The 16,343-nt window shown below is 46.4% G+C and overlaps 1 protein-coding gene across 1 annotated transcript in view; it reads right to left on the bottom strand.

The window, feature by feature from the left end:
* Window positions 1-16,343, bottom strand: part of GABRA3 (gamma-aminobutyric acid type A receptor subunit alpha3) — a 60,592-nt gene that overhangs the window by 20,369 nt on the left and 23,880 nt on the right. Inside the window, exons 3-4 of the mRNA XM_065643024.1 lie at window positions 11,425-11,492; window positions 7,233-7,453 (exon numbers count right to left, since the gene is read on the bottom strand). Of these exons, the coding sequence (XP_065499096.1) occupies window positions 7,233-7,453; window positions 11,425-11,492 (289 nt within the window). The remainder of the gene's footprint in view (window positions 1-7,232; window positions 7,454-11,424; window positions 11,493-16,343) is intronic.

The following is a 16,343-nucleotide window of genomic DNA, read 5'->3' as shown; positions in this document are numbered from 1 at the left end:
CTAATCAACCTTGGAACTCAGTGATGGGGAAGCATGGGGAAGGTTTGTATTAGTGGAAGACTCCCCAGCGTGTTTATTAGGAAGAGATCTTTTACAGGCTCTAGACATGGAAATACATTTATCGCCTGAGGGGGTGGATCTAATAATCATGTGGATGAATGTAATTACCGAGAGCACTAACAAAGAGACCTACAAAGAGTTCAAAATACCAGAGAGATTAAAATCAGTGCCTGCAAAATTGTTGAGTGAAACCAGCATAGATGTAGGACCATTAATCTCAGCTCAGCCTGCGATCATAAAAACAAAGTGGGGAGCTCCCCCAGCTGTGAAACAGTATCCTATTCCCCAAGAAGCAGAAAAAAGTATCCAAAAGCTGATATCTAGCCCAAGGAATTTTAAAAGTATGTGAGTCACCCTACAATACTCCTATGCTCCCAGTAAAGAAAAATAGATTAGATGAAGATGGAGACCCAGAGCATCTCTTTGTACAAGACTTACGGGCAATTAACCAGCACGTAGTAGTCCCCCGCACCTAGTAGTGCCTGATCCCTCTACTCCTACAAATACCATATTGGGCAAAATGTTTTACCGTAATTGTTCTAACCACCCCCTTTTCAGTATCCTGCTAGACGAGGACAGCCACCTTTTGTTTACCTTCACGTGGAAAGAACAGCAGCTGTCCTGGATATGTCTCCCACAAGGGTTTGCAGGGTCTCCTACAATTTTTTGTGAACGCTGGGAAGAGGTTTAAGAGATATAAAACCGCTATGTGAATCAGTTCTTGTGCAATATGTAGATTATTTACTAGTAGCGAGTAAAGGTGAAAGTGCCTGTACAGTAGACATTGTCCATCTACGTACTGCCTTAGCAGAAAAAGGACACTATACATGTCTGTCCAGACTTCAGCTCTGTCAGAAAGAAGTGCAATACTTAGGTTTTATTTTAAAGGAGTGGCGGTGAGAAATATTTTAAGGGAAGGGCGGTGAGAAAGTGAGAAAGTTGAAGATGTCCCTGCTCATTGCAGGGCGGTTGGACTAGATGACCTTCGAAGGTCCCTTCCACCCCAAACTATTCTATGGTTCTATAGACTCAGAAAGGGTAGACGCTATAGTAAAACTTCCAGTCACAAAGAAACAGGCATGGGGATTCATTGGAGCAGTAAGATTCTGTCAGCTGTTGATCCCTGGGTTAGCAGAACTAGCAAAATCCCCAACAGAAGCAACAAGAGATGGGAAAGTAGAACCTATTATGTGGGGCCCAGAAAGGGAGTGAGCCCTTAAAGCAATAAAAGGAGCCTTAGCCTCTGCCCCTGCCCTAGCAATCCCAGATTATGCAAAGCCCTTCAATTTGTATGTACATGAACAAAAGGGAATAGCCAGGGGAGGGATAATACAGAAATTAGGATCCCACCCAAGACTGGCTGCATACTACCACATTCAACTAGACCTGGTTGCAGCAGGAGTACCAGCCTGCATTAGATCAGTGACAGCAGCAGCAATGATACCAGAAAAAAGCCATCCACTTATTCTGGGACACTCTGACAGTTTACGCCCCACGTGAAGTAAAGATGCTGCTAAAATAATATGCAGCTCAAGCACTGTCTCCTCAACAGGCACACATATTAACTGATCCTCCTAATAGCAGACAATGTAATCGTAAAAAGATGCAGTACTCTGAATCCAGCTACTCTAATACCTTTGCCTGATGATGAAGAAGAACATCACTAGTGTGATCAGGTAACATATGCTTCCAGCAAACAGCAAACTGATTTAACTGACATTGCCTTGCAGAACCTAGATTTAGCTCTTTTCACAGATGGCTTGTCCTACTACCTATATGGGCAATGCTGGACCGGGTACACCGTGGTCAGCCATGGACAAGAGGTCAAAGCCGAACCACTCCTGATGGGACTGAACACACAGGAGGCAGAGCTGGTAGCCTTAATGTGTGAAGCACATCTGGGAAAAGGAAAACAAGTCAACATCTGTACAGACTCACTGTATACCTTCGGGGTGTGGCATGCAACAGGTATGTTATAGAAAGAGTTGGGGGGTTTTCACATCATCAGGGAAAAGGGTGGCAAATGGGGAAGAAGCTGAGCCAGTATACAACACTGCAATAAATCCATCAACAAACCACTGAAAAAGCAACCTAATCTGCCACTTCTCCACCTACAAGTGAAGGAGCTTTTAAGTCTCCTGAAATTAAGTGAGAAAGAACATGCCTTGTCATTCCAGTGAGATGAGTCTGGTTCAGCAACTTCATTCAGCCAGAAGCCAGCACGTTCACAGGTGACACACAAAGGGTGACACACACTCCTGCAGCCTCTTTTGTACACATCTTTCAGAGCGCTAATTAGCAGAAGTATTTAAGTGAGCTGTGGAATCAATCACTGCTCAGGAGAGTGCCCACATTCCCCTTCTGCTCCCTCCTGCACTGGCCTTCCCCACCACCTCCTGTTGCTGGCTAAGGACTCCTCAGCACCATACGCTTTGCCTAATTAAACGTCAAAATGTCAAACCTAGAGGAATGTATCTCACTTCCCAGACAATTATCACTGCCTCTGCAGCATTTGGGTAGAAGAGCCTGTTACAGAAATTCTCATCTTTGCCCCTTACCCTGTGCAAGGGAGCTTATGGCCAGCTAGCCACAGAGGTTTATTCATTGCTCTGATGCCCTGTTCAGGTCCAGGCATCTGAGCCCTGAAATGTCATTATAAAGCCTAAACAGAATGTGAAAAATAACCAAGCTGCCAGCAATCACATAATCCAGCTGTTGCATCCTTTGGCTCACCTGTCCCAGGCACTAGCAATAACTTATACAGAACTGTCTTGAAACCAAACCCCAAACTCCTCGTGTTTTCTCTTCACTTTGCTGCTGCAATGGCACCAAAAGTGGAACATCCAAGAGAGAAACCATGTTTATCCCTTTAAAGTCATGGGAAGTCCTTTGAACTGCTCAGTACAATGGCAAGAAGCATGAATCAGGCTAAACATACCTCTCCCAGCCTGACGGTACAACAAACCACTTCAGCTTCGTTCTCATGGTTACCGGGAGCTTAGCGAAGCCTTTGATGTGTCATTAGAGCCCCTGTTGTTACCTGCATCGTGCTGCAGGATGAGCGAGACTCTCGGTCCAATTTCTGGGATGCAAATGTAATAATCCCTTGGTGTATGTGTGGTACAAAAACATGACAGCACCCTGCACAGCAGAACAGACTTTGTTTATGCCAGGGATATTGCCTGAGTTTTGTCCTGATTTCTCCTCTAGAAGATTCATTAATAACCACAGTCAGGCCAAATAGTGTTTACAGTTTAGGCTGTGTGAAAATCTAGGTTAGGTTTAATTGCTTCTAGGATCCTTGTGCGGGATCTGAAAGTCCTGAATTCACTTTGCATCCTCCCCCAGCCCCTGGAGATTTCAGCCCATGATGGCAGAAATGCAGCAAGATAAGGTGATCTCTGAGGATTTCTCCCTCCTGGGACAACTTCCCTATAAAAGTCTGCTTGCACAAAGCCAAGCCTGGAAAATAGATCATTTCTGCTTTTGGATCCACTCTGGAATCCATAAGGCAGAGAAAAGCAACCTGTGCAAATCTCATCTATTTATATGCTTCTGTGCTTAGTAGCCTAGCTTTAGTCTGCTTGGATCTGTCTATGCCGTTGTCTGGGATCAGCCCTGATGTGGGATGCAGCCACGGAGCTGCCAGTCGGTGCTACCAGAGGAGCTGGTGCCGGGATGTCCCAACTGCTGCTCTTGCAGAAAGGAGACAATCCATGGCCTGGGGTAATTCTGCAGGCTCCAGCCTACAGCTCTCACAAGTTGCCTGGGGCTTAAAAGAAAACAGGCAGTAAAGACAATCCAAAGCCTTTGCTGGGAGAGACACTGTGAAGCTCTGAGATTTCAAAAAGCAGCCTGGGAAGCTTGAATCCCCGAGCACGCAACGGTAGGTACAGGAGGTGTTGTCTAGGGTTCCACAGCCCCAGTAGGACTGCAGGTGTCCTGGGTGCCTTTGTACTCAGCTGACCCTCCTGTTCTGTCTCTGCCTCACCCAGGGGTTCACCGACCATCCTTCCCAAGTGCCCATGCCCTGCTGCTGAGGACTTCATGTACTCTTTAGCAATACAGGTTCTTGAGGCAAAGTCTTTGGGCATGCAGCTGAATGCGTCAGCATCGCAGTTAAAGAAAATATCCTTTAAGTGCAGAACTTGAGCACGTATTGTCTGGGAACCACTCTGACAGTAACCACAAAGCCTCAACATGCCACTCTGACAGTCCCTGTGAAAAGCAGGAGAGCTTTTTAAAGCCTGGATTCACAAAGATGAATCCCATCGAAACAGCATTAAGCTTTCACTATTATCATATGCTTTAAGGCCAGGAAGAACCAAAACATTATCTATGTGCCCCACACAGTTCGAGCCAGAGAGCGCATCCAGAGATTGTTGCAGCAGCTGAGTTTTGTCTGTACCTTATGTAAATCCACACACAATTCCCACTTTGTGGTACTTAGGTCTGACACCAGAGCCTTTGAAGCCCTAGCTGGGCTTTTGGGAACTACTTGCATCTTGTAGGAGCTTCAAAAACAAGACTGCAGAGGCAGGGCTACATAATAAAACTGTGTTCTAAGGTAGCTGGAGAAGCAGGGAAGAGGCAGAGGGATCAGTAATCCTGTCCCTTCCACAGCAGCCAGAAGGACGGGAATAGAGAAATGCAATTTGTGCTGCAGTCACAAAGGCCGTCTTGTCACCCAGGTGCCAAGGCCTGACTCAGATGTTTGCAATGTGACATTGCATCCATCCTTGAAGAAGCTGTGCCATGACTACAGGAAATCTCTGGATGCTCGGCCACAGCTAGTGTGCAACTTGTTGAAGCTCAGGTCAGTGATGAAGAGGCTCTTCTCCAGGAGCTATAAATATTGTCACACAGGTGTAATTTTGCTGGATGCATGTGTCAGAGTTGCTGTTCCACCAGAGCAACTTCATCTATAAATGTAAGCCTTGACTAAGATAAGTTGGTTTTCACAGCAGGATAAATAGCAAGAGGCATGCCTCTAATTGCACATCAGCAGAAACGATCCCTCAAGGATGTTGGCTGTTACAAGGTAAAGGAGGAGGATATGTCACAGGAGTCAAACTGCATGACAGTGTACCGGTCTAGGGTTTCCAGATGGTGATCTGGCCAGCTCTAACCACATCTCCAGCATTGGGCTGGTCCAATACTGCCGTAGTCCCAGCAGGATAGCTCCACACACATCTGCACAGCATCAGTCTGTGCTGGATAAGGAAAAGATCTCCATGCACTACAGCTCCTGGTACCGTGCAATACAGCACGTGACAAAAGGACTCAGATCCAACCATCAACCTTTGGGTATCTCTGAGTGGGATCTTCACCTCTTATAAGCCTCTGAGGTACATTTAGTGGGGGCAGAGGCACACACAAAGGGAGGTCCAGACTCCCCTTCATTCCCCGCTTCTTTGGGAGACAGCTAAACTGAAGGATGCGTTGTATTTATTTTAAAAAATCCCACGACTCCATTTTCTTCAAGAAGCTCATTCCCAAGAGCCTCATGATGCTGCCATCCTGGCACCTGCCCAGCCATAAACGGAAAAGTAAATCCAATACTTTCTCAGTCACACAAAACTTGCTGAAGCTAATGGCTGTTTGCTGAATATAGAAGTAGTGAAATGATATAAAAACCCTGAAATTTAGTCCCTCTTTTTTTTTTTTTTTTTTTCTTTTTCTGTCTTATGCCAGTAGCTCCTATAATACTTTACAGTCAGACAATGATACAAACGAAGGGAGCGTTAGTCATCCACATGCAGGTCAGAGAGCTGGGAGCAGAACCAACCCCTTAAGTCAAGTTGGGCTTCTCCCTTCATTTACCCCATCTGCCTCAGTAACGTGAGATCACTGATGTGTGCAGACCTAAACCCCCAGGGCCCTGGCAGGATTAGCTCATATTTGAGAACTGCTGCACAAAAGCAGAACATTGTTTATCAATGTAGGCTGTAAAAACTGCTGATAGTATGTAGATTCACGGCCAGTTTAACTGTGAAGAGATGAAATTCTGTCTGGTCCTCAAAAACCAGAGGAAAGTGCAGCATCTCAGCACACAGAATCCACAGTGAAGATTGTTTTCAGACAGGATCAGCTCAAACACGGAGACAGTGAAAATAATTTTTGAAAACAAAGATTCACGCCTTTCCAAAACCATCTCAGTACCTTTCTTGTGCATTTATGAGTAGCTTGTTGTTTCATTTATAAGCCCATTTACCTCAGAAAGCAAATTAGTACACCAGCCACAGGTGGCAAACATTATTTACGTGGGTGAAGAACTCACAATCGTACAGAAACCTCTGAATAGTTCCAGAGTGAATGTACAATTAACCCAAAGGCATTTCTCTTCATGCTCTCCACCTGTTGCAGCTTAGCAATAAATGCATGTACCAGGGCTGTTCTTGAGAAATCCAGAGACACACGGTTCCCCAACAGCAACTTGTGTTCTAGAGGGAAGGTCCCAGTTGCTGGAGCTCACAGTGGGATCACACAGGCTGGATCACTGCAGGGCTACCTCATGTTTGGGGCTCCCACTGAGAGCTCAGCTGGGGACGACACGGAATGGGTTAAACTACCTGGAACCTCCAAAGCACAGTTTTTAATAAGCTCGTGATGTTTTTTTTCCCCAATGATTTGCATAGATTACACAGATTTGGATTTTTGATTCCATGAAGTAGGAAAAAAAGCCCCATTGTTCTCACAAGAAAGCTTGGGCTCGTTAGATGTTTCAAATGGCTCCAGTGTAACATGCTGAACAAATTTAGATCTGTTCTCAAGCTGCTGGAAAATAATGAATTTTTCCATTTTAATGTTCCCTTACCAATACTAGAAACCTGACTTCATATTCCATCAGAAGTCAGGAATAAAAATAAGTCAGGTGGTGCACCAACTTCACAAGCTAAAGATCTCAGCACTTCTACCTCACCACATAAAAGAAAAAAAATCAACATGAATGACAAGAAAAAAGCTACCTGTAAAAATTTGCTTGAGTATCAGTGATGCTACATAGGTAGGAAACAAGGATGGCAGAGAAAGCAGCAGGGTAAGACTCAAGTGTGCTGACAGAGTCAGTGGAAGTCTGCACAAATCCTGCTGTAGTGCACCCTGAGGTCGCATCCTTGCTTTGCATGTGTATAGAGACCTGGAAGACCCAGCCCCAGCAGACACAAACTTACCTCATGGTGTACAGGAGGGTGCCATTGTCCACCAGGCGCAGCAGCTTGTTGGGTGTTGTCATGTTATGGGCGACAGATTTCTTCCCATTGTGGAAGAAGGTATCAGGAGTCCAGATCTTACTGGCCAGCAGGTTGTTCAGGGGAAGTATTTTCATGGGACCATCAAACTTCAGCCTTTCATCTCTCCAGGACTGCCGGAAAAAGACATCAATAGTGTATTCCTTTGTGGAGAAAGGAGAGAAAAATAAGTTTTGTTGTACTCAGCTCTTTATTGCAAACAAGCCACTTCAAGAAATTATAAATATCTATGGTCATTGAGTATAGTGTGTTATGGCACACCTTGGTTGACATGAAGTATGGTGCAAAAAGAAGTAGGGATTAATGGCAGTGGAGAAATCTGTGGAGGATAGAGGACATTTACCACATTTTGTGTAATGACTCGCATATGACACCAAAACTTGTGTTTCAGTGTTTCTGACCACTGCAAACGAGCTGCAATGCAGCCTCCAGCGGCCAGTCCTGGGGCAGCCCTGCTGCACCATCACCTTTATCCAGATGTTTCAGGAGAGGGAACCATTGTGTGCATCTCCACGGGAATTTTAAAAGGCCAAACTAAAGTTCCAGGGGAGGGAATTTAGCCAGGGTACTGGTAATTATAGCCCTGCTCATAAAAAAAAAAAAAGAAAAAAAGTTTCATGACATTGTCTTAATGCTATTTTCTTCCCCAGGCCACCTCTAGAAAAGCATTGAATCAAGGACCTCACAAACTTACATTATGAGATCCTGCTGTGACTTTCTTTTCTTTTTCATCTTTTTCCTTTTTTTTTTCCCCCATTTCTTTGGTGTGGTTTTGTTTTGTTTTGGGTTTTTCTGTTGCTTTTGTTTTTTTCTTTTTCTTCCAGCTAGTGTGGAAACCCATTTCCTAGGCCAAACTCCAGTTGGGGGGGATATTAGAAGTCATCTAGAAGTCACCTCTTTGAAATCCTATAGCCAGGGCCAGCTCCTTGCTTGGTGTGTGCAGCCTCAGAAACCACTTGACCAAGCAGCAAAGGCACTATGGCTTCGCAGCCACCCCAAAGGAAAACTAAATGCATCTGCCCAGTGCCTGGCATAAGGAACTGCTCTTCCCCATGACCTCAGATACCCCATGTCCTCTGAGGGTTCATGTCACTTGAGGGAAAGTCTTCAGCCCATCAGCATGAGTTGCACCACTGCTCACCTCTACAACATGCACCTCCTCTTGCTCATGAAGGATCTCATTAGCTCACAAGGCTTTCAGAGAGAGACGAGGGCTTTGGAAAATATGTCTGTGACAGCTGTTCTTCCTCTGCCATTGCAGATTCATAGTCTTTATTTATGGGTTCCTGGAGGCTGCAGGACCAACTAAACTTATCATTGTGAGTGATTTCTTTCCTGCAGCTCTTCTCAGCAGCGTTTAAAAGCTGCCGCACATCAGTTTCCTATAGGTCATAGAAATTCCTACAGGTTTTGCAGCAGATGGCAACAGAATGAAAGCATCTTGGTAAAGAAATTATTCCCTGCTCCCTGGCCACAGAGTCACTCGTGCTCACAAATGAAGTTTCTGGAGCTTGGCTAGGGGAAGGAAAGAGAAGATCCTACATTCCCACAGGTTCTGCCCTGTACAAGGTATTCTGCCCCTTCATGGAGTTGATCTTCACTTTGTGGTTTTAAGCTCAGTAAAGAAATAAAACAAAAGGAATGAGCCTGTGTGCAGTCCCAGGAGGTAGGTTTGGGAAAAGTCCTTATCAGGAGAAGAGCTATGTTACTCAGACTCCCTGTTCTTATTAAAAGTAAACAAACAAAAACAACAGCAAAAACAACAACAACAAACTGAGAAGAAATACCCCCCAAGAAAACAGAACAAAAGAAAAAAAAAACCAAACAAACACAAAGAAGCAAAACTTCTATAACAACTTCCCAGGCCCTGTTTTCCTTCTTTTATGCCAAGGAATCATTCCCAAAGAAAAGAGAAATCATGTTTAGATTCTCTCCCTGTTTTCTGTATTTCTTTCCATGAAAGCATCATTCTCAAGTCACCTCTTCCGAGGACCACGCTTAGTTCTACGTTACGCTCTTCTCCGCCTTATAGAAGTGACTGGAAAGATCAAGACTGAGTCTGTTTCCAGAGTCCATCCACCAAAGCAGGTTTTTTTTTTCGGTTTCCTGGGAACTGAGGCAAAGCTGCAAGAGCTCACTACCAAAGACTCAGGCACATGTCAGGTCCTATCAGGCTCTACTTTCCAAGCCAAACTGAAAGATTAGAAGTTCCTTGGAGCATCTCAGGGAAGAGGTCTGCACATCCTCCTCCACGCTTCGTAACCAGCTCTGCTCTTCCACTCTCCACAGCAGCTTTACCTGCTTCTCCTCCATCATCATAATTACAGTCTCTGTCTGCATCAAGATGCGCAGGAGCATCTTTCCATCACGATGAGTAATGGCTGTGGGAGGGATGGGAGCGAGATCACCAGGCAGATGTGAGCAGGGAAGGAGGGACTTCCCCACTCCTGAGATGAAAGGAACCCCCGCAGAAGAGCCGGCTCTCCCCACGCTTCCTGGGGAGATGAGGTTTCTCTCTCTCACGTTTCTAAGTGCATTTAGCACCAGAACGGCATGCTAAAACACATTCGCTATGCATTTGTAAAATACATGGAACTAAAGAATGTAAAGGGGAAATAATTTATTATTCTTTAACTGTCTCCCTAATTCTAAATTCATTTTGTCAAATCACATTGCAGAGGATACCTTCCCCTTTTCAATACTTCATATTTCTTCTTCACAGTTCATTATACACACTCCTTTAATCAAATATGCTCCACCTTGGAAGTAATTATCAGATACTCCCCAAGGGCTAAGATTGCTGAATATATTATGGGTCTCTACTGTGGTAGGAAAGCAAGCGAGACAGAAAGAGAACTCAGACGAGATTAATGCTTCTGGCTACGTGGACATCAAGTTAACTTCTAGCCCTGGAGGCAGCAGTCTTTCCAAAACAACATGGGGTTGCTTGACAGGGTTAGCACCTCAATGAAACACTGAGATTTTATTCTCGCTCAACTCCTCCACTTGTCGGCACAGGACTGTCCGTGGGGCAGCTGAAGAGATGTTTGTGGCCACATGAGGACAGAAAATTAAACCTTCCCAGCTCCGGAGGGGCTGCAAGAGCTGTGGCACACTGCTCTTGCCTGAGCCAGCTGGTGAGAGCAAGGCCTGCTCCCTCTCCCAAAGTGGGCTCCCTCAAAGGCCAGGACCCCCCATGGCTGGCCTGGGCTAAGCCAGCACCAGGTCTCCTCTGGGACTGGATGTGCAGAAGGGCCTCAGCCGTGAACGTGCAACTGTCCTCATGTGGCACCCTTGAAACGTTAAGCAACCGTCAACAGCCAACTCTTCTCTGGGCACGTGTGGAACATGAGCTGCAAGAAACGCTGTTGAGAAAGCTCACTATTAATTATGCTCCACGGTCCTGTTTTAATTAGAAGACAAACTGTTGTGGGAATACAAGCCTAAATTCAGACCTCAGGCCTTTTCATTAATAATTTTCCCTGAACATGTCAAAATGCTGTAATCAGTTCACTCTTTTTCTTTTTTCTCTTTTGCCTCCCTTCTAGTTCAAGCCACAAGGAGAGTTTGATGGTGAACTGTTCTCTTCTGGTGCTGCCACCAAAACAGGCCAGATTCTGGCATCCTCCCCTCTTCCCAGGGAGCACCCTCCTTCTTTAACACAGGTCAAGGGAAGTTGGCTACAGTGAAGGTGTTTGTCAAGGCATGTAATGGCTGGAGGATGCCACGTACAGGTCTTGGTCCCATAGGCAGACCTTCCTGCATCATTAGGTTGCACTGCAGGAATGAAAAAGACTCTAAAGCCTGCAGTGTGCTTGAGCAGTGCAAAGGCATTGACCCTCCCAGGCTGCATTCCCAACTGGTTTCTGAAAGCCCAAGCACACCTGAGAAATAATCCCTGCGTACCACCCTCACTGAGCTCCCCTTGGCCTGTGAGATGATGATGATGAGGCAGTCACACCAGGACAGGCAGCTGAGATCCTTGCTCATGTTCTTGTCATTTAGGAAAATCCCATTTTTGCCCAAATTGTCCGGGGATGAGGGTGGCACACATCCACTGTACCTGCAGGAGAAGTCATCCCTCCCAGTGAGGCAACCAGCCAGTAGCACCTACCATATCTGTGTCCGAGACAGGGCCGAAACTTGTCACGTAAATGTCTGTCTTGACTTCAGTTACGCTGTCTGGGACAACAACAACAACAACAAAACAGAAGGAAAAAAGCAATTAGAGAAGTGAATTTGCATGTACAGGGAAGGGTTTGGGTTTTGTTACATGGTGGTTTTTCCTGCCAGGCACCTCCCTGGTGAGCCCTCAGCAAGCCGGCATCATGCTCTCTGCTGTGCCCTGAACAATGGCTGATTTTATCACTTGTAATTGGGCAAATTAATCTCTGATGTAGCTCTGCTGCTTTCCACACTTACACTGAGGATGAATATGTCCCGCACAGCCAGACAATGCGTATTTACAAAATGTATGCAGCTACACGATACATAACGTGGCACAGATCCACATTTTCAATACAGAAGTAAGCCGTGGTGCTTTGAAACTCGTTTTAATCTGAAATCCCTTTGTGTCTCCCAGCCTGATAAACAGCCTAGTAATGTTCCACCAGTTTTAGGAAACCCTGGGTTTGTTACAGCTTCAGGCTTATCTGTACGTAAAAAGAACCAATATTCTGGTGGCCTTTTACTGCCACCACATTTGCTTTTCTCAGTGCTTCGCTCCTGATGAGCGGCTGCTCTTGCAAAGCTGCTCCTCACCTGCAGCCCACACTCCCCTGCATCCCAAGCCGTGCCACCCTTGTGGATGCTGAACAGCATCCTCACTGCCCCAGCAAAACCACAGAGCCCCAGTTTCTGCCCCAAGTGCTAAAGTCCAGGGGCAATCTTAATCACACGCCTTCAGGTAAAGATAAACTGAAGTACTTTGCAGAACACAGCCACCAGCAGGTATTATCCATGCCAAACAGCACATACAGCTCTCATTCTTGACTTCATTACTATTTCAGTGTGTTTCCTAATTGAAATCTCTGCTGCTGTCCCATTTTGCAGGGAAATCAAGGCATAACGGTTTGCCAGTTTCATGATCCAATGCTCTGCCCACTGGGTTGTGCTGAAAAAGATGATGGATGAGGTGCCTTAAGTTTCGCTTTATGTTACCATAAATCCTCATCACTTCTGGGACAGATCATGCCACTGGGTTCCTTTTGTACAGCATTAACTGGCTCAGAGCTGCTTTCCCAATGAAAGAACCACTTCAGAGACCCAAAGAAGAGTTTGTGTTTTATGTGTATAACCCCATTTTGGCCACCACAGCAGCTTTGCAAGTAGCCTGGTCAACCCGTTGCTCAATTCACTTAAGGAAATCCTTCTGTCCCCTGACAGTTATTTTGCAGTACTATGAAGCTCAGTTTTGTATCAAAGTTTTGTATCCAAAAGATAAGATAATCCATTCTGTCATAGTTTTGTCCTTAATGGCTAAAATATACATATACATGTCTCTAGTTATTATGGCTGGAAAGCTTCTGATGCAGCCTGTGGCTGATATTATTGTGCTATATAAGTGACCCTTAATCTTGTCCTGGTGTAATAAAAAGAAGGTTAAAGAGAAATATGTGCGCAGTACACTTTCTGAAACACCTGAAAGCCAACAAGACAACACAAAATTAGTTACTTCTGTAAGACTTAAGCACTTGGAGTATTCTGTCTCCCTTCAAATAAGTCCCCAGGTGAGATACACAGCAGAGAAGAACATTTAGTGAAGCAAGGCTCTTTCTGCTAACACATGCAGAGAGAGAAAGCTAATTATGTTTTAGAGAAAACAAAAACTCTCCCTCCCCTCCCATCTTCTCCCCGCTTCTTGGTGTCCATTTTGCCCAAGATAGTAATTTATGGCCAGGTTTATCAGATCAGGATCCGTGGCTGGCCATGGCCGGAGAAGCCAAGTTCCTTGTGAGGTGCAGGATGAATTGTCCCTTCACCCAAGGGGCAGGGGTCCATGAAGGGACCCACGCTTTACGATGTGATCCTCAGCATCCCAGCACAAGGGAAGGGATTAAGGAAGTGATGAGGAGATAAAAAGGCAGAACTAGTTTTGGACACCTTTTGATACAATCCTGCTACGTTTACACAAGCCTTTCTGTTCTTATCATGCTGTAACCTGGATGTCACAGAGCTCCAGAGACCCCTTTTCACCCCTTCAATCTACTGGCAAATCCAATCAAAGATAATGACTTTAATAAATGCCATTAATGTATTAATAATTTATTAATATTAATAATTACAGCCTGTATCTGAAGAGGATCCCCCATTTCCAGACTACAGACACACCCTGCCCCAGCCAGGCCATGGGGACCCACCAAACCTGGTGCAAGGCAGCGCCCAGTGCAGGGATGAGCTGAGGGGGTAGGCTTGATCCCTGGCTTATTGATGTCCCCCAGCACTTCAAAAAATGGGCTTCCTGCATCTCTCATGGCAAAAGCCAGACTTCACTTTCCCTGTTAATATGTGCTCCTAAGGGCAGGATTTGGCTGGGATCCGGAGGGATTTCTGAAATTAAATCATTGCTACGCAAGCAGGGATTTCAGCAGAGCTGGGAAATCCAGAGATAAGAAAAACACCAGCAGAACAGAGTGAGCTCCATCCTCAGAGATTTGTTTCCTTCATGATCCTACAGCCCAAGAGCATCCGCACTGCTTGAAGCCCTGCCTGAGCTTGTGCTGAGATGATGAGACCTCCTCTTCCAGAGAAATCAGGAACTACTCAGCCAGCCTCCTCCCTCCTTGCCCTCACACTTGCTCACCCTGAGCCTGAACAAGAAGAAACTGCATCTATTTTGCATGCAAAAGAAAACTGAGAGAGGAGCATCTCCTGCCTCTGCTCAGAGACACGTCAGGGAAATCCTTATCTCCTTCTCAGTCCACAGACACGCTCACACTGAAGCTTGGCTGCCTTGTCCAGTTCTCAGCAGATTTAATAACTGGGGACTGTACCGTAGCGGGGTTAGGTACTTTTCCTAGACCTGTTGCAGAACATTAAATAGCATTTTTCCTTTCCTAGCATCATCCTTCCCTGTGACTCAAAGTTTTTTTTACGTGCACAAATTGAGCCTTCAAGCCTGCTCAGGTGGCAGGCGGGTGCTGCCAGTCCTGTTTTATAGTTGGGAAAACAAAAAAGGATAGGCTTGGTTCAGGTAGGAAGCTGGAGCGGAGCAAGGACCAGAGCCCAGCTCCAGCTGCGCTGAGGAATGGTGTGTCCTGGCGCCCCACTGCCCAGGAGGGCTCGGGATGGCTCTTGGCATCTGGACCCTTTGGCCACATTGCTGAGCCTCACCGTGCCCCAAGCTGCTGCCACCAGCACACTGGGCAAGCAAAAGAAGACCATGAAACCGTCATAAAACTAGAAGAATAAGAGATTTGAGGTTCAACATTTGAACATGGGCAGAATTTAGACACCCGAGTGGCACATCATGTTCCCAAGCCATTTGTTCGAGGCTAATTCCCTTGTCTGGGGGCTTTTCCCGTTTGTAGGCTCAGCTTATTTCCAAGCTTCAGCACAACTGTGTTTGTAAAAACATCTGGAGCAAGCGTGTGAGCAGGAACAAGGTGCCGCAGGTTAATCAGAGCTGCCCCTTCTCCCCGGCAGTACAAACCCTGTCTCTGCCTGCCAGGCGATGCTGTCCTGCTCCTGCCCGCAGAAATGCCCCACAGCTGGGCAGATCTGCAATGCAAACATAAACCAAAAGCTGTAACATCCCTTCCCACAGCGTTACCATGGCACTCCCTACACCTACCTGCTCTTTAAAAGCTACCCTTCTCCAAGAACTCACTACGCCAGCTCTAGCTGCTTGTGCAGGCGATAAACATCCCTATTAGCTTTGTACAGAGGGCCGGATCCTGCTGCCCTGAGCCCCACACCAGCAGGGCCGCTTGCTTCCCTTGTGCATGCAGGTGTAAAGCAGCAGTGGCTGCCACTGAGATGCTTCAGGGTTTCCATTTCACCCACCTTCCCCTGTCCCCTCCCTTCAAGTCCCTATAGCCCATGTTCCTGGCCCTGGCTCCAGGCAGACATCCCCCCTTCCCACATTCTCTCTTTTAGGCGCTCGTGACTCCCTGAGCCTGTAAGGAGATAGCTATTATTTACAAAATGACAGAGGGCTATTTTTACTCGGTTCTTGGAAGCACTAGGAGCAGCAGCAGAGCTGGAATACAAATTACACTGCCTCGCTGCCTCTCCCCTTGCTGGCTGTAGATTGTAGGGCTGCTTCTACATGTGATTACGGGAGGCGGGGGGCACGGGGGGCTGAGGAGGCTCTTATTAAACATCCCGCTGCACTCATCAAATGCTGTTTATTTAAGAACCTCAGTCATAATATAATTGACTCAGCCGGTTGTGTTTCAGCTCTTGAGGTTTGCAGATGTGCTGAACACAGTCACACGTTTCCCAGGCGGGGGTTCCCAGAGGCTATGCCGCAAGCTAGCAAAAAACACGTGCCTGCATCCAAGAGCTGGAGGCTCCCAAACAATACGCACTATTAAAACAGGGGCGAAGCCACTGCAGCTTTGTGCCGGGGATTCCTGGCTGCTGCGCTGACGTCAAGGAGGCTGCACAGCCTTATCTTGGAGATAAGCTGGATGAGGAGGAGATGGGGACCTCCTTGAAACTGTGCTCTGTGTGGCATCGCTCCAGCTCTGTCCCAGGGCTGTGCTGGGACCTAAGGGACCTTGGAGGTGAAAAACCTGTCTGTACTGGTGTTTCTGTGCGTGATGGCACGGCTGAGTCTAGACAGGAGAACAGTGCTGTTCAGGTTCTTCTGCACCTAGGGGTACAAACCATGTCTGCTCCAGGCCAGCTTCTGGAGGTAGATGTTTCTGCATTGGGCTCCCTATGAACTGCTCTGGACCCCAGCCAGCCCAGTATCTCATCTCCAAACATGGTCGCAGACTAAAAAGTGCAGTAACAAGCTGATAAAGCCCTTTAACAGCCTCCTAGACTGCAATTGCATTTAGCCTTAGCTCGAGAATTTCTCAGCTT

This window comes from Caloenas nicobarica, chromosome 12, assembly GCF_036013445.1.
Source record: "Caloenas nicobarica isolate bCalNic1 chromosome 12, bCalNic1.hap1, whole genome shotgun sequence".
NCBI classification, from domain to species: domain Eukaryota; kingdom Metazoa; phylum Chordata; class Aves; order Columbiformes; family Columbidae; genus Caloenas; species Caloenas nicobarica.
Note: the sequence above shows the minus strand (reverse complement) of the source record. Positions and strands in the feature narration are given on the sequence as shown.